General features: G+C 59.4%; 2 protein-coding genes across 4 annotated transcripts in view; both read right to left on the bottom strand.

Annotated features, from left to right (window-relative positions):
• Positions 1–2,468: 2,468 nt before the first annotated feature.
• Positions 2,469–18,463, bottom strand: LOC111162456 (zinc finger protein 653). The gene is made up of 9 exons (XM_022526887.1): positions 18,165–18,463; positions 11,505–11,548; positions 9,258–9,473; positions 5,431–6,048; positions 5,095–5,275; positions 4,879–4,990; positions 3,678–3,792; positions 3,009–3,108; positions 2,469–2,801 (listed from the first exon to the last, which is right to left on the bottom strand). Exons 1-9 carry the CDS (start codon positions 18,461–18,463, stop codon positions 2,624–2,626), a joined length of 1,863 nt encoding a protein of 620 aa, XP_022382595.1. The 3' UTR covers positions 2,469–2,623.
• A 488-nt stretch (positions 18,464–18,951) lies between these two features.
• Positions 18,952–21,244, bottom strand: part of LOC111162525 (ECSIT signalling integrator) — an 18,453-nt gene continuing 16,160 nt past the window's right edge. For all 3 annotated transcript variants that reach the window (XM_022527003.1, XM_022527004.1, XM_022527005.1), the window contains 4 exons: positions 20,427–20,484; positions 20,158–20,306; positions 19,851–19,956; positions 18,952–19,295 (listed from right to left, as the gene is read on the bottom strand). In XM_022527003.1, coding sequence (XP_022382711.1) covers positions 19,045–19,295; positions 19,851–19,956; positions 20,158–20,306; positions 20,427–20,484 — 564 coding nt within the window. In that variant the 3' untranslated portion in view covers positions 18,952–19,044. The remainder of the gene's footprint in view (positions 19,296–19,850; positions 19,957–20,157; positions 20,307–20,426; positions 20,485–21,244) is intronic.

Below are 21,244 nucleotides of genomic sequence, written 5' to 3'. Positions count from 1 at the left end.
GACGGCGCGGCAGGTGGAAGCGAGCGCGCGCTGGCTGGGAATCCGCACCCCCAGAAAGCACGCCCTAGGTGCTCGGGTTGCCAGATTCGGGCCCCTTTGCCCCGTAGACCCTGCTCCCTACATTGCCGCCCCTTCTCGGGCGGGCTTTTTGCCGAAAAGACAGGGACGGATCCCCTCCTCTGTCCAACACTCTGAGCTCTTGGAGGGAAGAGAGCGAGGAGATATCAGTGGCCCGATTGGACGAACTTCCGGAGTTGCTGTCCACCAAGAAGACTGGAAAGGGACGAGGAACCAAGATTTCTATGAGCAGAGGCCCAGGTCCCCAGATTTGGGGCAGTAGGTGTAGCCCCCCAAGACTAATGGAGAAAGGTGGGGGGTGGCAGGAGCTCTCGTCTGCCTGCGGAAAGAACTGGGACCCTGCAGCTTTTGAGTGGGCTAGGTTCAAAAGATTCGTTAGAAAGGTGGGGACTGGCATCCCACAGTGCAAGGGCACCCAGCACTTATCCAAGGGGGGGGGTGAAGAAGTTTGGGGCTTAGTATTCCAGACCAAACCCACTGGCGCACTGGGAAACCACTGGGCCTTCTCAGACCCCATAAATTTTTGGTGGGCGGATCTGTTGTATAAATGTCCTGGCTTTCCGGGCTCGGGATTGGCCCGCCTGTGGAGTCATGCTTCTTCTCAGCTAGGAGGAATCTGGCTCCTCTCTTAGGCAATAGCGGTTGGCGCAGCCTCCTTCGGTGCGCGGGCTCAAGGGCACATTTACGTCGGGACGGCTATCAGGCGGGAGGAAGTGTTCTCACTAGGGCAGGGTCGCTTTCGACTGAGACTTCAGCACCACAGACAGCGGCCCGACGGTCTGGCCGAGGGCGCTACGGGATGCTTAGCGCGGGGCCCCTAATCCGGGAGTCACAGCCTCCATCCTACCCTCGTCCCTGCACTCCCTTTTAGGTTCCAGACTGTCCGAGAATGCCATCAAACCCAGCGAGGAGAACCTAATTTGACCAATCAGGGACTGTCTTCGAGAGAACCAATTGTGGGAGGATGCCCTCGAGATTGAGCCAATGAGACAGCGCGCAGCAGAGAGCCCTGCCACGCTGGATGGAGAGAACAGGCCAATCACAGTGGCCCGCGCAATCTGGGCGGTGGCGTTGCAGGTCCCTGGTGGCCCCCTCTTGGGTTTGCCGGGGCGACCTGGGCTGCCGACCCTAGAGACCCAGAGCGAAGGCTTGTTCCCACCCCGTGTTCCTCCCGGCTCCTATAGGATTGCAAACTGCCTGTGCCGGGAGCGGAGCTCCTCCTGGGCGCGCGGACCCGGCTGCGGTTTCCATGGAAACTGTTGGGTCTGGATGTTCGAGGATAGCGAAGGGGACTGAGCCCTGGGAGATTTGGGGAGCTCGTGTGGGTGGCCCCAGCGGCCGGACTTGCTCATACTCGCAGACACTTCCATCCCTGGTTGGGATAACCCCTGGTCCAAAGTGTAAAATGAAGCCTAGCTGCGGCCCCTCCCCCACGGGCTGGTGAGGAGCCAAGGGACCAATCTGCGCGTGGCGCCACTGGGCTCCCTCGGGCACGTGCCCGGGCTCGCGGATGCGGTCCCCGGGGTCACGTGGCTGCAGCCACCAGGGCCCACGCAGCTTGCGCGCCACCTGGCGGCCGCCGGCCTCGTATCGCTCCCCGCTTCTCTTGCTAGCGACCAGCAGGAGGCGGCGGCGGCCTCAGCATCCTCCTCTGGGAAATGGGGCCAGGGCAGCCGCCCCGTCGCTGCCAACTTCCCTCCCCACCGCGGCTTCCTGTTCCAGGAACAAGCCGAGCCGTTCTACCTCGGGGTTTTGGCACTGGCTGTTCCTTCGCCCTGGGATTTGCCTCCTCCAGCTTTCTTCAGGGACGGAACCTCTTTGTCATTCTGGTCTACACTCAAATGCCACCATCTCAGAGAGGACCGCCCTGACCACCGACTTAAACAGCCAGAAACTAACATCACTCTATTTCCTGCAGGGTGTTTGTCACAGCCTTAGACGTCTTACTTAGGGATCTACTGAACATCTCCCCAACCGGTCCCTGAGCTCCCTGACGGTGGGGAATGTGTGTTCCGTGGGGGGAATTAAGGGTGGGCATGAGGATCCTGAGTCTTGGGAGATGTCCAGTGGCGTCCCAGGCTCCCAAACTCCCACCCGTGGGCCTGTGACAGGGAGTCTTGGGAGCTGCCAGGTCCAGATAGCTGAGGCCTAGCAGAAGCTGTCAAGAAAAGGGCATCTTCTGGCCTGTAGGGTCATCACCGCCTGCCTTAGCCTTGCTCAGGAAGGGACGAAGATGGAGACGAGGGGCCCGCCCACCCCACTCCAATCATCCAGGCCTAGGGGAAGGGCGTCTCCTTTCTCACTCTTTAATCTCGCTCTGCTCTCTTGACACAGTTCTAGCAGTGCAAGCCCCAGGCACCACCTCCAGAGATAGGGTGGGGTTGAGGGGGGGGACCAGCCCCGGGGGGCCCAGCCCTGGGGCAGGGTAGGGGCGCCTCCTTCCGGCCGGCGGTCCGGGAGGCCCCCGCGGCTGTCCGGGCCCCGGCAAGCCCGGGCATCGTGTCCGAGCAGACAAATAAATAGGGGCGATCAGTGGTTGGATGGGTCAGGCTGGCTTGTGGTCCGGGTGGCTTTTGAGCGTGTGAAACTTGACACTGTCCAGCTTCTCGAAGCGCTTCCCACAGCGCTCGCACGTGAAGTTGTACTGCACCTCGGCCGTGTGCTTCTTCATGTGCCAGTTGAGCGAAGCGCGCTGTCGGCACTGGTAGCCACAGATCTCACACCTGCCGGGAGCCGGCGGACGACACCCGGAGCCGGGTCAGACTTGGGTGGGGCCGCATTGGGGACGGGGCCCAAGCTACTAGGACCCAGCCCGCCGCCCGCCCCGCCCCGAACCCTAGGGGTGGACCCGCCCTCTGCGGGTACAGGCCCAGACCTCCCCCCTCCCCCGCAGGCCCCCCATCAACCTCACGGGGAACCCTGTCACTCACTGCAGGGGCGTCTCGCCGGTGTGCGTGCGACGGTGTACCTCCAGGTGGTTCTTCCTCTTGAAGGACTTGCCGCAGGTTTCGCAGGTGAATTCACGGACACCTGGGGGAGATGCGGGGCTGAGCACGCCGCCGTCGGGGGCGGGGGCTGCTGGACGTCTCTGCAGCGCTGCCGAAACCGGGTTCCCTGGCGGGCTCCCAGCCCTCCGGGCGCAGGGACACCAGATTCCGCAAACTCTGCTGAGTCTAATTATGAGGGTGGTTAATACCGAGGGCAGTTCACGACCCCGGATAAGGCTCAGAGGCTGTAGGGGAAGGCTCCGGGGCAGAGCGGAAATGTGAGCTCGGCTTCCTGGGAGGCACCAAATGCAAACTGTCAAGCCAAAGTGGGTCTGAATTTGACCCCAATATTTGAACTTCGGGGCGACTTCACATAAAAATCCAAGGTTCCCACCTCTTGAAAAATCTGAAACCGTCCCTTCCCGCTGGATACAGGCACCACAGCTACCCACAGAGTCAGCAGCCAGCGCCCTGGGGGTCAGTCTCAGGGAGGGGGGGAGTCCTATGCCTGGGGACCCAGTGCTCCTTGGGGTTTCAGCCCGCCTGCCCCCGCCCTAGATCCAAGGCCCATGACCCTGTGCCCCTTGCTGCCAGCGCCACCGGGGGCCTGACCTGAATGGATGATCATGTGTCGCCGCAGGTGGTTGGATAAATAGAACTTCTTGCCACAGCCAGGGTGTGGACACACCTTGGTCTTCCCTTTCCGATGTACCAGATTGACATGGTTCTGCAGGCAAGAGGGGCAGGAGTGGGGCTGTGGGTGCCATGGGCCCACCTCCAGGGTTATCCACAGTGGGGACAGACAAGCGTAGCTGGGAGGCAGGCTGGGACCAGCCTTTCTGGGGGAGCCAAGAGGGGGGCCCTTGCCCTTGCCCTTGCAAGGGCCTCCTGGCTCTGAGCAAAGGCTCAGGGACACAACTGGGATCAGCCACAGCTTTCTTGGGCACCGCCGACAGCCAGGGCCTGGGCTGGGGCATCAGGCAGCCTTGTCATAACCTTGCAGTGGGGCCCTGCTCTTGGCCCGGTTTTATGGATGGGGAGAGGAGGCTCCAGGGGCAGAGCGTTTGGCCCATGTCTCACAGGTGGGCAGTGGCAGGCTTGGCCTGGGTTCCAGGGCTCTCAGTCCCGAGGCAGGCTTTGCCATGGAGCTGTGCTGCGCCCACAGTCCAGGCGGGCAGTCCCCTCAGTCATTCTTTTGTTCTTTTATTCTTCCATTCACCAGCACGTCTGTAGTTCTAGGGCCCAGCGCTAGGCCCGGCACCCGATAGATGCTCAACACAATGCTGGAAAATGAGACCAGGCGAATTCAAAGGCCTACTGGTGCCACCTCCTGCCACAGGTGGGAATGTGGCAGGACAGTCTCTGCCCTTGGGGCATCCCATCCAGGCTCCTGGGGACAAACTACAGGGACGTCCTGACGGTGTGGTGACCTGGGGCTTGCAGACCCCTCTGGACCTGGGGGGGGGCTAGGGGGGACTTCCTGATGGAGGGGCCTCCCGAGCCAAGCCCGGAGAAGAAGCACCCGGAGCCAAGAAGGTGGCCGGCGCAAAAGCAGGCTGAGTCCAGGCTGACTAGAAGGCAGGACAAAGGCACTGGAGAGCAAGAAGGGGAGGCAGCGAGGTGACATCTGGCACCCTGTGGCCAAGGCGGGGTCAGTGAGAAGCTACTGAGAGGTGGGCATGTGGGAGGCAGGCCAGTGGCACCTGGTGGGGCCAAGTGGGGCCATCCGTGAGCCACACTGCCCAGACGCCTGCACACAGGCAGCGGGAAAAGGAAGCAGGCCCTGCTCAGCCTGCTGGGCCAGTGGTCTCACCTGGAAACTGCTGAGGGCCACGTAGACCTGGCTGCAGCCCTCGTAGGGGCAGTGGAACATCTCCAGCAGACCGTCGGCGTCCATCACCCGAGTCCTCTTGCTGCGCCGCCTCCTGGAGGGGAAGGGGCCCATGGCATCAGGGGTGTCACACCAGGCTGGCTGTGACACATCAGGGGGCTGCTCCTCGTCCCAGCCCCCTGCTGCCCAGGCACCCACTTCTCAGGCTCCTTGGGGATCTCGTAGATGATGGCCGACATGTCACTGCCGTCCAGCTCCTCCCCGTCCACCTCTGCTTCCGGTTCCGTGCTCTCAGGTACCGTCGCCGCCAGCTCCGCCAGCTCTGGGGCCACAGGCTCCTCCTTCTCCTCCTTCTTAAGCATGTACAAGTCCTCCTTCTCTACGGGGGCGGACACGGGGTGGGTGTCCGTTGGGGGGACTTGCGTGGTGAAGCTGGCTCCAGGGCCACCCCTCCCTCCCTCCACCCCAACCCCTGCCAGAGACCCCAGCAGCCCTCCCTGGACCAGCACGGCCCCCCTCCTGGCCCCGCCAGACCTTTCTTGGTCTCGATGCCTGCCAAGGTGGCAGGGTCTGTGGTGCTGGGCTGGCTGCCCTCAGGCTCCGTCTGGGTGTAGGCCGCCACGCCCTCCATCACCGCGCAGGGCACCTCATCCCCCAGACCCCCAGTGGGGGCACCGCTGCCTGCTGCCACGTTGAGGTGGATGCCCTCGGCTGTGAGGGCATCGTAGCCGGGGCCGGCGATGATGATCACCTGTGAGCCAGGCACCATGCCCGGCATGGGACAGCTGGCGACCACCTCGCCCAGTGCCTCCTGGGGCATGTTCTCAAAGAGGGTGCCGGGACCCGGGCCCACTTGTACGGGCACCGGCACGCACACCACCGTCTCCAGGGCCTCAGGCCCGCTGCCTGCTGGGTTGGGGCACAGCGGGGTGCCCTGCTCAGCCACGCTCTCCATGTGGTGGACGTCGAAGGGGATGTGCACGCCTTCCTGCGTGATGAGCCCACTGCTGTCTGCCGGGCTGGTGGGGGTGACCGCCGCCGCTGCCGCCGCTGCTACCACCTTAGCCGACTGGCCCTCAGGGGGCTCCTCGGAGTCGGAGCCCGAGCCAGAGCTGGAAGAGTCAGAGCTGCCAGCCGCCAGGCCATTGCCCACTGTGGTGACAGAGGAAAGGGGATGGTCACGATAGCAACAGTGGCGGCAACAGTATCTGTCAAGGGCTTACTGGGGGCTGGGCACGGTTACCCCCTCAGAGTCACAATTTCTCAGTCCCCCTTGTGCCCCAACCACCCCTGCTCCTCAGAGATGCTCTCCTCCCTCAGCCTCAGACCCGAATTCTAGGTTTCTGGCCCCTCTCTGGTGGCTCTATGGGGTCAGGCTTGGGCTGAGAGACTCCCCGCCCCCACTAATCATGTGTCTTTGGTGACCAGCCCCCCTCCTGAAGCTGTCTAGGGGACCCTGCCTGAGTCACCGAGATTAGCACAGACTCAGGTGTGTTCCAAAGGGGCCCCTTATGAAAGGGGCTTGTGACGAACAAGGAAGAACATTCCCATTACTCGGGAAATTCCAAGGGTTTTAGGAGCTCTGTGCCAGGAACCAGGGAGAGAGGTGAAATGCAGATTTTCATTACACTGCCCTCACCCATACCCCATGTCTCCATGTGGACAGCTTCGGCCTGGACCTCCTGTGGGGCTGGGGACTCTTACCTCCCACTGCCTCTTCTGCTGCCCCCAGGGTGGGTCTCACAGCCACCTGAGAGTCCACTCAGTAATTCTGGGCTCTGAATCATCCCTAAGAAAAAGCCCACCCCCTTCGCAGACATCCCTGTCTCAGGGGTTGATGGCGGCTCTGTCCTTCCAGGTGCTCAGGCCAAACCAAGTCCGAGGACTGCCCCGACTTCTCTTTCTCTCACAGCCACTTTCAGTTTGTCAGCAAACCCCATTGGCACTCCGTCCTCGTATTTAGGGATACTAGGCAGGCTCCAGCCTCAGGCCCTTTGCACTTGCTGTTTGTTCTGCCTGAACACTCTTCTCTCAGACACCTACAGGGGCTTTCTCCCTCACCTCCATCAGACCTTTTCCTAAAATGCTATTCATTCACGGAAGCCTCTGACCCTCTTATCTCAGCATTCTTTCTCTCCTTAATTTTCCTCCGAAATCCCACCCTCTGCTATACTCTAGATTTTAATTGTTTATCTTGTTTCCTCTCTGCTTCCCCTCTAGATCATAAGCTCCACAAGGATGGGGGGCCGTGGGCAAAGGCCCCAGGGCCCAGAAGGCCGCCTGGTGTACACTGAGCAAATGGTTGTAAAAACGAATGAATCTCAGCCTGATGTTGTGATGGAGGTCAACGAGACCAACATTTCGCCCAGGTTATTTCATGCTAAAGTCCACACATGGAGAGAAAAGGGGACAGAAAAATCAAGGGCTGACCCTCGGTTACATACTCATGACAGACTCAGGGCACACTGTCTGGAGACCGCGCGTCCTACCCTCCCAGAAGGTCACACGGGGCACACAGACTCTGGGGCCAGACTTCGGGGCTGGGATCTTGGTGCTCCTCCCACCAGCTGTGTGATGTGGGGGCCTTACATAACCTCTCTGGGCCTGAGAATAAGTTGGAACCTTCCCCAGGGGCTGTTTGGAGTAATGAGGAAATATGTGTAAAGGGCCTAGGACAGTACTAGGCTCTGAGTAAGCACCCTACCAATGTTTTCTATTATTATTCTTATCGTAATACCCCATCCCTGACTCAAGGCCCCCAGATGGCAGCAGGGGTGGGGTAGGGGGATCGGCCCCTCCTTGTAACACCCTGTAATCTGCAGGGTGAGTTGAGTCCCTGGGCTCCACTGTGAGGCAGGGGGGCAGTCACCCAGTGCGCTGCGGGGGGACAGCCTGGGGGTTCGCCTGCCTCCCCAGCTATAGCTTCGGACTGTGAGGGGCCAGACTGTGCTTCTTACCAGGTGATCATGGTCTGAATCACAGAAATGGCCTCTCACAGTGCCGGCAGGAGGTGCTCCTACTTCATGAGAAGCAGGTACCCCAGGCAGAGAGCTGATAAGGGAGCTGCTGAGGGAACCGGCTGGGACAGGGGACACAGCCCCTCCCCCTCCCAGCAGCCGCAGCAGAACCCCCCAACTGTTCATCCCAGCGTTCGCTCCTGAGAGCCAGATCCCCCAGCCACTGGTGTCACAGTTGGGTGGGGGTGCAAGGGGGCTCCTCTTGGTGCCATCCCCAGCCCAGCGGACCCATCACCAGAAGGGTCAGTCACAGTTCGTCCCAGGGCCTTAGTTTGCCCTACTGTAGCCAAGGGGGGCTGACGGAAGAGCTGTAGGGAGGACTCAGGGTGGGTTGAGTTGGCTGGGGGGGGCGGTACCTGGAGCGGGGAGAGGACGGCTGAGGGGCTGGCTGCACGGTGGGCTGCGGCTGTCACACATGGGATGGCCGTTGGCCGGGGGGCCCACCTGGAACAGCTCTCGTCCACGGCTTCCCCTCGGCCAGCTGGGATGCCACCTGCTCTGTGATTCCTGCCAGGGCAGGCTCAGCCCTGGCGACTGACCTCACCCTCGGCCCCGGCAGGGCACCTGGCAGTGGCCCCGTTGCTCCTTCTCGCAGCTGAAGCCGAGATCCTGAGGCCACCCGCGTGCCTACTCTGCTCCCCCACCAGGGCCAACTGGGCCTCGGGAACTGAGTCCCTCCTGGTCCTGCTGCCTGGTCCTGCTGCTTGCTCAGGACATGTGACCCACATGGGGTGGCAGACGAGGGGCAGGGGCAGAGCAGGGAGAGACAGTTGGGGGAAAGGGAGTGGAGTGTGGGGGAGACAGGGAGATACTGGGGGGGGGCAGGGAGAAGGCAGGAGACAGAAGGCAGAGGATGAAACAGAAGAGTGAGCGAGGGAGGGGGAATGAAAGAGAGCTCACGAACAGAGAATGGGGAGGAAGGAGGAGCACAGGGCAGAGAGGGGAAGAGGATGAGGCTGGGAGAGACAGCCCAGACCCGAAAGGGAAAAGGCCAGGGAAAACAGAGGAGGCAGAGGCCAGGAGAGCTGCCGAGCCTGAGGACGCCCAGCACCCACCCCTCCCTCCAGCCACGGAGCCAGGTTTCCCGACCCACAGCCCGCTGGCCTCAGGCACAGGTGGGCCAAGCTGTCACAGCTGTCCCTCTGGGAAATGGGGGCCACTGCCTCTCAGCCCCAGAAGGACTTGGAAGATGGCAGTCCAGCCTGCAGGGCCGGGGCGCTGTCTCTGGCCCAGCCAGCACCGGCCTCCCGACTCCCGTTTCCAGGCCAACGAGATCACGAGGGCAGGGAGTCCCGGGCGACACGGCCCCAGAGGAGCCGTAGAGCCCTCGTCCCTCAGACCCACCTTTGTCACTGTCAGGGTCTGACTCGCTGAGGGGCTTCAGGGGCGAGTGCAGGTCCTGGAAGTAGCGGTGGCCGGCCTCACACTGCCACACGGCCGTGGTGTACAGGCCAAAGGTGGGGTCCAGCTCGGCCAGGTGCGGCTCGTACGGGCAGCGGTGCTTGTGGTCCTCGTACCAGATCACCACGTTCTTTAGGCAGTTCACGTTGCGTCGCCTCCCTGCACACACAGGGCGGGGCACGGGGTCAGGGACAGTGATCGCCAGCCCCCCGCCCCCTCATCCAGAGCCCCAGGATGCCCTGGCCTTCTGGCTCCCCGGGCGGTGAGACACCTTCCTGCATCCTGTCCAGGCCTGTCCCCCGTCTGCAGATGAAGAAACAGGCTCTGCGAGGTGAGGTCTGCGCTGGTGAGAATGGAGACAGGCCACAGGGTCCTCACTGATAAGGGAAACCACATGAACCATGGAGCCCGGCGTGTGATAGGTGGTCAGCGGCTGCTTACTATTAAGAGACTTGGCCTGGACCCGCTGAGTCCCCTCTGCCCTCGTCTCTCTGCTCCTACATTTGTCCCACTACCAGTCTACTCGGTCTGCAGCAGAGGGCACCTGCTGCAAACGCTTGAGTCTGGCCATGCCCTCCTCAGCCCAGAAGCCACCAGGGCTCCTCCCTGGCTGGGGGTAAAAGGCAAAGTCCTCCCCAGAGCCACCAGGCCCTGCTCTGCCTTTCTCCTTGATCACTGCATCCCAGCCTCATGGCTTCCTCCCTGTTCCGGAAACTGCACAGGGTACGGCCCTGCCTCAGGGCCTTTGCGCGGACTGTGTCTCCTTCCAGATGATGGTCTTGCCCTTTCCCCTTCACTCAGGTCTTTCCTTCAGTCTGCCGTCCCCTCCCCAGTGTCCTTCTAGCTGACCTGACTTGCTCTTCTTTTTTTTCCAGGAAGTACCCAGATCCCATCTGTGTTTCTGTCTTCCCTGCTAGAGTGCCAGCTCCCCAAGGGCGGGGACACCTGTCTGTTGGTCCTCTTGTGTCCCCAGTGCCTACGCAGGGCCTGGCACATAGCATGCTTGCTGGATGAGTTGATGCTTCAAGGAGGTGGGCCCAGTGGAGCCTGACTGCGGGGTTCAAACTCTGACTGCCACTTTGTAGCCGGGTGGATCCCGCTTCTCTGAACCTCAGCCGCCTCCTCCGGGCCAGGGGCGAGTACCCGTCCCCACTCCTGCGGGCTGCCAGAGGGCAGGCAGGGACGACATGGACAGGGCATGGGACAGGGCTGGGTACACTCTGAATGCTCAAGAAATGGAATCTGTGATTTGTCTAACGATGCTGGTTTTGCAGCCAACAGGGAGGAAACCGTCCTCCCGATCTTCCAGGTTGGGAGATGAGGAGGGTGCCCAGAAGGGTCCTGGGGCCTAGGGATGTTGTCTGGGGACTTCAACCCTGTGATGACCATGGGGACAACAGGGACCCCGCCCCTAGCCGCCCCTCCAGACCGCACTTGTCTCCTTATCTCCCTCCTCACCCCTTTGGGACTTGGAGGCCACTGGCTTAGCTCGGCCCTCGCCTCTGACAACTGTGAGAAGGGGCGGGACTCACGGCCGCCAGATGGCTGTTCCTAGACCGCTGGCCCTTACCCTGCTGGACAAGGACTGAGACCCACAGCGTGGGGGCTCAGAGGTTGCAGCCAGGGGGCGGGAGGGACGCGCGGCAGGCCTCCACTCCCACTGCTCGCGCCCTGCTCCCCTCAGCCTGGCATGTGACACGGCTCTTAAGGCCCCTGCACAAGCTGTTCCCTCTGCCCTGTCCAGCTCTTCCCTGGGTGACTCCCATGCATCAGGCAGGACAGTGCAGGAGCTAAGGGGACTGCTCGGGTGACATGGGTGTGTACTCTGGCCTGGCCCCTTGGCCTTTTATGTATGAGATGGGGGGGTGGGGTACCCCCACTAGGCACAGCACAGGTGCCGGTCCCCTTCCTGTCCCTGTCCCCAACCCCTCCACAGGCCCAGCTGGGTCAGGCCCTTCCTCTGGGCCCCCAGTGTCCCTACTTCCCTGCCACAGCCCTGCTAGGCCTGTCCCTTGTCTTCCCCTGAGACCATGGGCTCTGGGAGGGCAGGGCTGGGTCTGGGCCGGTCCACTCAGCACTGTCCCATGCAGGCGCTCCCCAGATGGGGCCTGACAATGAGTGAGGGAACGAACAACAAAGCCACTTGCTCCCAACACCCATCCCCTCCCTGCTGGCTGCGCCCCCACTTACTTTTCTTCCGCTTTGGCTTTTTGGGGACTTGCTCCCAAGGCTTCCTGTAAGAGAGAGAGGCAGGGGGAGTGAACACAGGGCATGGCTGATGCTGAGCTAGTGACGGCACCCTGCTCCAAGGCCAAATTGTAGCTGTTGTCCTGTTTCCCTGGGGTCTGCATGTGGCCTCTCTCCTCCATGGACACCAGCCCTGGGACCGTGGTTTAGCATCACCATCCATTTCACCAAGTGGGAAAATGAGGCTGAGGAGTGAGGCTGCCTGCCCAGGGGCCTGTGGCCAGGGAATGGAGAACTCAGAAAAGGGTAACAGAAAATTAGCGTGGCAGGCAGAATTCTACACTGGCCCCACGATTCCTAACCCCGGGTCACACACTGTCTATAATCCTCTACCCATGAGTGGGGCAGCCTGACAATATGCTGGGATACCACTCCTGTACCTAGGTGACTTGGAATGAATTGGGAGGCAGTTTTCCAAGGTGGGCCTGGCCTAATCAGGGGAGCCCTTGAGTATGAGGATAGGAATGACCTATGAGGGGCTGGGACCTGAGAACGGCCTCTGGGAGCTGACAGCAATCCTGGCAGATGGCCTCAAGGCTGTGGGGACCTCAGCTGTACAATGCGGGGGCGGGGGGAATGAATTCTGCCAACGCTCCGAGGGAGTCTGGAAGCCGCTCCTTCCCTAGCTGAGCCTCCGGATAAAGATGCGGCCAGCTGAAAGCCTTGTTTCAGCCCTGTGAGACCTTGAGCAGAAGATCCAGCCTAAACATGCTAGAGTCCTGACCCACAGAAATGTGAGATAATTCATGTGGTTTTAAGCCACTAGGTCCGTGGTTGTTTATTCCGTAACAAAAGGAAAAAAAAAAAGGACATTCATGGAGTCGGCCCTATACAGGGCCTGGCAGCTCCCACCCCTCAGGCTGGCTGAGATCCCTGCGGAGGCCATCAGGCCAAGCCAGGAGGGCTGGCCCTGCTAAGGACCCTGCCCCTGGCCCTAACTACAGGCTCTATGTGGGCCCCCACCCAAGGTGCTGCCCCCTCCATCAGTGCCGCCCCTGCAGCCAGCTCGGGCCCACATGCTCTGGTCACCATGCCACCTGCTTCTGGGGCCCTCCCCACTTTGGCAGGAGTGCAACACCCTGACAGTGTGCCGCCATGACAGAGGCCTCAGGGAGCCCAGGGCAAGGCCGGACCTAAGCATTGGGGCCCCCCCCCAAGGATTTCCACCCCCAGATGGCCACCAGAACCACTAGGTGGGATTCTGACCCCGTACTGTGGCCCAGCACTGGCTGTACATGTGCTGAGGGCAGGTGTTCTGGAGTTAGTCCTCCTGCATCCGCTTGGGCTCCCTCTGCCTTCCTGACACCACGCTTCTGGATCTGCCCACCTGCTCTGGCTTCTCCCACATCCTTCCTTTTTTTTTTTTTTTTTTTAAATAAAATTTATTTATTTAAGTAATCTCTACACCGGGGTACCTGGGTGGCTCCGTGGGTTAAGCATCTGACTCTTGATCTCAGCTCTGGACTCAGGGGTATGAGATCGCTCAGCAGGGAGTCTGCTTAAGATTCTCCCTTTCCTCTCTCTCTCTCCTCCTTCTGCCCCTCCCCCCACTTGCACTCTCTCTCTCTCTCGCCCTCAAATAAATAAAAACATCTTAAAAAAATAAATAAGTAATCTCTGCACCCAATGTGGGGCTTGAACTCATGAGCCCAAGATGAAGGGTCGCGTGCTCTTCCAACTGAACCAGCCAGATGCCCCTCATCCTTCCTTTTCTACGCTGCAGCAGGAGGCCCTGACACCCTGGGTGACCTTGTTTCCCCATGCCTCAGTTCCCCATCTGTAGCGTGGGATCATAACCGTCGCTTCCTTGTGGGCCTGGCATGAGGTTATGTGCACTGCGAGAGCTTGGCGCGGCCCCGGGGGACTTAGTAACTTCTCTGCAAGTGGTAGAGATGATCATTGCGATTACCGATGTTCTCACAGAGCCTGGCCCTGGAACGCTGGCCTCCCCGCTATGGCCCAGACCGTGCTTTCCACACAAATCATCCTGACAGGCAGTTCAGGGTCTCTTGTCAGCTTCACCATCTACCCCACCTGTCCGGGCTGATGACACCTGTCCTGGGACTGCACCCCGAGTCTGGTCCCAAGACAGTTCCCCAGGCTCCTCTGCCCCTGGCTCTGCCCTTGTCCAGGTCTCTGGCCGCCCCCACCCCAGATGCCTCCATCCCCTCCCACAGCTCTCTCCTTCCCTCCGAGGGGCAGGCTGGCCAAGTCCAAACACCCGCGGCCGCCTCTGTGCGCTCAGAGCCTTGCCGTGACTGGGAACGGCGCTTGGTGCTGGGGACGGGCTGGGTGCCAGTCAGATCCAAGTTGAAGTCTCCTTTCTGCTCTTGACTAGCTGTGTGACCTTGAGCAGGTCTTGTTCCCTCTGAGCCTCAGTGTCCTCATCTGGGAAGTGGGGAAAACAGCAGTGCCTCCCACACGGAGTCGCTGTGGCGATTAAATGAGGCCAGACCTCAAACTGCCTTCCCTCCCCCTGCCCACTTCTCCAGGTTCCAGCCCTTACACGTCGCCCTGTTTGAGGACAGCAGCTGCTGGGGCTTCCTTGGGGCTCTGCTTTCCCCGCAGTGGCCAGCCCCCAAAGGGTGCCCAGCAGCTCTCCTTCGCTCTCCTCTGCCATTTGCTTTCATGCTCAACTCCCTCATCCCCGCCAAGTGTCCCAACACACCATCAAGTCCTACCCTGGATTTAAATAATCTGGAGCCCCTTCCCTGCCAAGTCCTGCCCATTCCTCTCCCCACTCCCTTTGAGCTGTCTATACGTGTGTGCAGTCTTCCTTTCTTCTCCTGCGTCTCTCTTGAGCCCCGCGAGTCAAGGTCTTCTCTACCACAAACTGTCCCGTTCCAGACCCTGGGGGTGGCTGCCTCCCTCGGCCCAGCAGCGTTAGACCGCAGATCCTTCCCTCGGCCTCCAGGACGCTGGCCCAGGGAGTTCTCTACCAGCCTCCTGGTGCAGGCACTCTCTTCTGGCTGCTGCTTCTCCCTCGTCTCCCTGACTTCTCTGATCACAGAGAGCGAGCGCCGGGCTCAGACCTGTGTGTGTACCTACGCCCCCTTAGCAAGCACCGTACCATCACTGGCCTGGTGACCCCCAAACCCGGATCTCCCGCCCGGACCTCTCCTAACCACACCGCCACCAGCACGCCTCCCCAATACTACATGTAGGGGTCTCCCAGACATCTCACACGTGAGCTGTTGTATTGTCCCCTGACCTGTCCCTTCTCTGTTACCGGCCCCTGCAAACTTCCAGGTGCTCAAGTCCAAACCTGGGGGTGTCGTTTCTCACATCCACACCCATCAGCAAACCCTGCTGGCCCTGATCTCAGCCACTCCTCCCCACTTTCGCGCGGCCCCGCCTCACTCACCTGGACTGGCGCAGTCAGCTCCCTCCCGGTCTGCCAGCTCCGGCCCTCCCCTCCCAGAGCCTCAACATCGGAGTCCGGGTGCTTTTTCTGATTTTCTTGTTAACGTTTTAAGATGTAAAAAGAAAAACTCAAACACATACAAAGCTAGAGAGAAGGGTGAACCTTCCCCAGCATCAAAGACTGCCCGCTCTTAGTCAACCTTGTTTCAGTGCAACCCTCACCCAATCCTCCTGCCACACATACCCTGGAGAGTGCTTCTGTTAAAATATAAGCCAGGTATGGGACCTCTCTGTCTGAAATTCTGTACTTAAAAAAAGCAAAGAAAAAAAATCCTATCAGGCCTCCCACTTAACTGGGAGGAAAAACCAGAGTCCTCCACGCAGTCTATAAGTTCCTGTCACCTTCCTGTCCTCATCTTTTCCCACTCCTCATCCTTTCATTGTGCTCCAGCCACATGGGTCTCCTCACTGCCCCATGTACACACCAGGCTGGGTTCTGCCTCAGGGCCTTTGCACCTGCCACTCCTTCTTCAAACACTCTTCCTGCAGTTATCTGCATGGCTTTCCCGGCCTCCTTCAGGTCTATACCCCGGCTGCTATCCTCTCACTGCAGCCCACCCTAACACCCTATTTAAACCTCCAGCACCCCCTCCTGATTCCTCTTTCCCTATTTCACTTTTGTTCTTTACATAGCCCCATCAATCTCTCACATGTAATTTATTCATGATCATAAATAATAGTAAATGTAAAGTAATACAGTGGACAAGCCTTTGCACCATGGACAAGCCTCCGCCCTCTGGCCTCTAAAATGGCGACTCCATAAGTCAGTGACTTTCTGTGCTGTTTCCTGCTGCGTTGTTAGCACTCATGCCAGTGCTTGGCACACAGTGGGTGCTGATGAAGCATTCCCTAAACAAATGGGTACCGGAGACCCTGCTATTGGCCATTGTTTCCCTTTTCCCTCTGGCTGCTAGGATGGTTCTGAGGCAAATTTATGGCCCATTCTCTGTTCCCACGTCTTGATGTCTTTTGAACCCCTCTGGTTGGGTTTTGAATTCACTATGCCACAAAACTGCCCTTGCCATGTCCCCTGTGACTTATGTTTCAATCCAATAGCACAGATCCTGGCCCCACCATGTCCCTCCTTTTCTTTTATCTTTTCAAGTTTTATTTATTTATTTGAGAGAGAGTGCAGGCACAAGCAGTGGGGAGGTGCAGAGGCAGAGGGAAAGGCAGGCTCCCCGCCAAGCAGAGAGCTCAACGCAGGCCTGATTCTGGGACCCCGAGATGACAACCAGAGCCGAAGGCAGACGCCCAACTTACTGAGCCACCCAGCACCTCTCCTTTCTCTTTTCATCCCACTTTTCATTTCTGTCTTCTGGTCCAAGTTGCACATAGTCTTGAACTGAAATTTCCAGGGACAAGACAGGTACAGATAATTGAAGAGATGAAATAAGTGACCCCCTATCTCTGGTCACGTCCATTTCCCATGGAGACCCGTCGTTCAGTGTTTGTATTTTCCCAACTACCCATGTGTCCCGGGGCCCGGTTATTGCCATGTATGGCCTGGGCTGTCTCAGTGTCCTGGCCCCAGTCTTGCAGGACTACACAAACTGAGCTTCTGAAAATACCACTTTCAGGGGCACCTGGGTGGCTCAGTGGGTTAAGCCTCTGCCTTTGGCTCAGGTCATGGTCTCGGGGTCCTTGGATCGAGCCCCACATCGGGCTCTCCGCTCGGCAGGGAGCCTGCTTCCCCTCTTCTCTCTTTGTTAAATAAATAAATAAAATCTTTTTTAAAAAAATGAAAATACCACTTTCAGCTTAGGGACCTCCAGGAGCTCCCTCTGGCCAGTGGTTCTTAATTCCAGCTGCACAAAATGTTTCCCTGGCAGCTTTGCAGAAAAAAAGCAAAGGTCTGCAACTCTACCCAGATTAACTTCAGTAACTCCACTAATGTGTGTGTGTGGGGGGGTGCCTGGGTGGCTCAGTCAGTTAAGCGTGCGACTATTGATTTCAGCTCAGGTCATAATCTCAGGGCTGTAAGACAGAGCTCCGCGACGGGTTCCACGCTGCACTGGGTGTGGAGCCTGCTTAAGATTCTTTCTCCTTCTCACTCTGCTCTCCCTTCACCCCCCACCATCCCCGCTTGCGCGGTCTAAAAAAAGGAAAAGAAACTCCAATAATGGAACCCTAACTTGAGTTTTTTAAATGCCCAGCATTTCCTGATCTACTCTTGGCCATATAAGCCGGCCTGCCACCCCAGGGAGGCGGTGGTGCAATTCAGAAGGATCTGGTTGATCCTTGACCCTTAGAATCTCCCCCCAGAGGAACATGCCAATGTGCAATGTGCGCAAATAAAAACCAGGGCACAAGGAGGATACTGTCGCAGCATTGCGACAGAGGACAAATATCATCATAACAACTAATACTTGGAGTGCTCACCTCGTGCCAACCACGTTCTAAGCCTTCTGCTGTATTTTAACTCATTTGTCACGCCAACCTATTAGGCAGGAAGGGAAGAATTGCATCCACACTCCTCATTCTCAAGACTGAGACTCTTGCAAAGGCCTGCCTTCTCCTACCCGAGCAGCTAACTTGGGACTTCCTCTTCACCTGAGTCTCCATGGGCTAAGGTGTTCGTTCCCCAGGAGCCAAGAGGTTTAAAGGAACGCGATCTGGATCGAGAGGAGTCTTTCTATGTCTGAGGTGGACGGTCGTGGGAATGGGGCCCCACAGAGCCCCAGATGGAGTGCCAGAACCTCACGAGGGACAGGGCTGCCTGGCCCAGTGTATCCAGTCACAGCCCCAGTCTGCACAGTAGGGGTTTTAGAGGATGAGGCAGGTGAGATCCCAAGAACCAGCAAGGAAGAAGGGACATTAAGGCCTCAGGAGGCAGGACCGCCCCTCCAGGGACTAGGTAGTTAGAACGCTTGGAGGTGGGGCCGGCACTGGGATTGGGCAGCCAGAAATCTGGTGGGCGTGGCCAAGCGCTAAGAGGCGGGTCGAGAGGCTTGGCGCCTCCTAGGATTGGGCAGTTGGAAAGCCGGGAGGCGGGGCCGCGAGCCAGGCGCGTCCCAGGACCGGCGGTAGGAGACCCAGGCCGGCGGCCCGGCCACTGGGCGGGGCTCACAGGTGCCGGGGGCGGGGCCGTGGGCAGAGGGGGCGGGACCAGGCTCAGCGGGGATGGGGGCGTCTCCTCCCTCGCTCGCTCCCTCCCTCCCTCTGGCCGGGCCCCCTCACCCGTGGCGGCCGCTACGCTGGCCGCGCTCCAGCGAGATGAGATAGGCTGCGAGCTTGGCGTCGCTCCAGCCGCTGCGGCGCCGCAGGTCCACCCAGGGCCCGTGCGCCTCGCCCAGGTACACACGCCGCACGTCGTACTTCTTCCGGGACTCGAGCCGCCGCCGGGCTCGGTCGGACTCCGTGAGCCGCGGCCGACCCCGCGCCTTGCGGCCCGCCGCGCCCTCCTCGGCCGCCGCCTCCCCGCCTGCGCCCGCCTCAGCCTCCGCCTCCGCCTCGGGCTCCGGCACCCGCTCCGCCATCCCCCCCTCCCTGGTTACCAACCTCCCCCGTTGTTAGGAGCCCGGCCGGAAGTGGCGCGCATCTTCCGCGCCGACGGGAAATTTCTCACGGACTTTCACTGTCCCAAGGCGCCAAGAGGAGACCGAGAGCAGAAACTGCGCATGCGCGCCACAAGCGCGAGCAGTGACCCGTTCTTCTCTTACTCTTTTCCTCAAACTTTTTAACTTCGCGGAGACCGAGGGAGGGGCTGAGGTTTGAGGCCAGCCGCGGGAAGAAAGTCCTAGATGAGCCCGTAGACCCTAGGAGGTAAGGGCTCCTCTCTCCACGTCTCATCCCGAATGCATCTTGGAGAGAACAAGGAAAGGGTAGGAGCGGTCAGGTGAAGGCAGAGGGAAAGCCTGGGGTCCGATCTGTCCGTCCCGGATGCTGCAGATCCGGGACTTGAAAAGTCAGGCCACCAAGCATTACAAGGACAGAGACGCCACGCTGCCAGAGAAGAGAGAGGGGAGCCCCAGGACGGAAAATTTTTATTTGCTGTACACTCAAAAGGCATCTCACGCTGTCACACCAGTCCACAGCTTGTGCGGATGACCGCTCAAGCTCAGCTCTGGCCCTGATGCTGTCGCTGCTGATCGTCTTCCTCTTCTTCCTGGCCCTCTGGGGGGGGCGGGGGCGGCTCCTCCAGCCCTGAGGAGGGCGCCAGGAGCTCCCCGGAGGACCTTGCCAGGCGGAAGACCACGGGGATCTGGGCCAGGGCTGGGTTGGTCTCCTGCAAGCCCTGGATCCACTTGGCCAGTGTAGCTTGATTATGGGCACCCGCCATGCACATGGCGAAGACTGGGCCTTCCTCCACTGTTGGGGGAAACAGGTGTTTAGAGTTTGTGCAGTGGGGACTGGAGGAGCACCCCGCCCCCCCCCCAATGCCTGTACCCCTTCCAGGCCACAGGTGGGATGTTTCTTGTGCATCCAAGCCTTTGCACAAGATATCCCCTCTGCCTAGACTGCTAATCCCATGCTTCACCTGACTGATGCCTTTCTTCAACATTCCACCAAGAAGTCCTCCCCACAGCCTACCCGATGCTGGATGGTGTGCTCCTCCCTTGAGACCCCAAGAATGTAACTTAATGTGCCTGTTCCCCCACTGTCCAGAGCTGCTCAAGGGAGGGACCTGGCCTGTCCTGGTCACACGCAAGTAGCCAGCTCAGAGATGCTCCATGACCAAGGGCCTGGAGCCCCTGGGGAGTACGTGTGTGTGTGTGTGTGTGTGTGTGTGTGTGTGTGTGTGTGTACTTGGACGTCTACTGGGTCTGCATGTGGTAACTGGGCCAGGTCTTAGCCTGGGTGCTACCCTTGTACCCTAGAGGCCTCATCATATCCGGTGCTGGGAACCCTGCCCACCCGTTTTACCTTTATGGATGTCAAACTCGTAGTCATCCCAGCCGCTCCTCCCGTAGTCCAGGTGCAGCTGCATCGGGTAGTAGAGATTCCACTCCTCTGGAATTTCTTCTACTTCCTACCCCAGGGAGGCGCGTACGGTAGAGTCAGAGGCCTGGGATCTTGCAGGCAGCGGCAGCCTACCTCCCCAAACCAGGAGCCATCCCTTCCTCTTCCGCCTGCCCCTCTGAGACTTCACAGGAGCCCCTGGAGTGGTGCCAACATCCCCCCCCCCCGCCCGAATATACCCATACCCTCCACTCGTGCTGTGGGCCCTTACCCTCTCTTCAGGCGGCAGCAAGTCAGCTCTGAGGATGTGATAATAGACACATTTGTTTCGGAGCCACAGGGAAAAGGGGCCCTCAACGAAGACAGGCCGGGCTGGGTTGTGGTGGGCCAAGGCAGCCTGCTGATCAGGAGTCTGGATTCCTGGTGTGGAGACACACAGACCCAGGGGGACCTGGCTGCTGGGCTCTGTCCAAAGGCCCCAGGGAGCCCACCCAGCAAGTCCAGTGAGAATCCATCCAGTCACCCCATGCCAGAGCTTACCTACAATGTGGGGCTCGGCGGGATGTGCTGCACCTGTGGAGTCTGTGGAAGAAGGCATCTGCAAGGAGGAGTAGGGGTAGAAGCTTGTGGCCCCCAGCCTCTCTAGAAGAGCTGGGGAGAAAAATGGGGGAAGGGGATCCCAGCGAATTCAGGCCTTCTTTTGGCCTCCTACCCATCACTGAAGCCCATCCCTTCCTCATTTTTTTTTTTAAGATTTTATTTACTTATTTGACAGAGATTACAAGTAGGCAGAGAGGCAGGCAGAGAGAGAGGGGAGGAAGCAGGCTCCCTGCAGAGCAGAGAGCCCGATGCGGGGCTTGATCGAGGACTCTGGCATCATGACCTGAGCCGAAGGCAGAGGCTTTAACCCACTGAGCCACCCAGGAGCCCCCCCTTCCTCACTTCTATACAATGTGGCACGAGCCTAGAATCCTAGAGCCTGCCTACCTGTGTTAAAATCCAGGATCTGCCATACAGGCTGTGTGACTGTGGTCAAGTCGATATAGCTGTGTGCCTCAGTTTCTCCAAAAAATGGAGATATAACAGCACTTAATTCAGGCAGATCTAAAATGCCAAGAACAATGCCTGCCACATAGTAAATCCTCCGGCTTGTGAGGTTTTATTTTATTTATTTATTTATTTATTTATTTATTTATTTTTAAAAAGATTTTATTTATTTGACAGAGAGAGATCACAAGGGGCACCTGGGTGGCTCAGTGGGTTAAGCCGCTGCCTTCGGCTCGGGTCATGATCTCAGGGTCCTGGGATCGAGTCCCGCATCGGGCTCTCTGCTCAGCAGGGAGCCTGCTTCCCTCTCA

The sequence above is a fragment of the Enhydra lutris genome, unplaced genomic scaffold (assembly GCF_002288905.1).
Source record: "Enhydra lutris kenyoni isolate GAN:26980312 unplaced genomic scaffold, ASM228890v2 scaffoldscaffold92, whole genome shotgun sequence".
Taxonomy (NCBI): Eukaryota; Metazoa; Chordata; class Mammalia; order Carnivora; family Mustelidae; genus Enhydra; species Enhydra lutris.
Note: the sequence above shows the minus strand (reverse complement) of the source record. Positions and strands in the feature narration are given on the sequence as shown.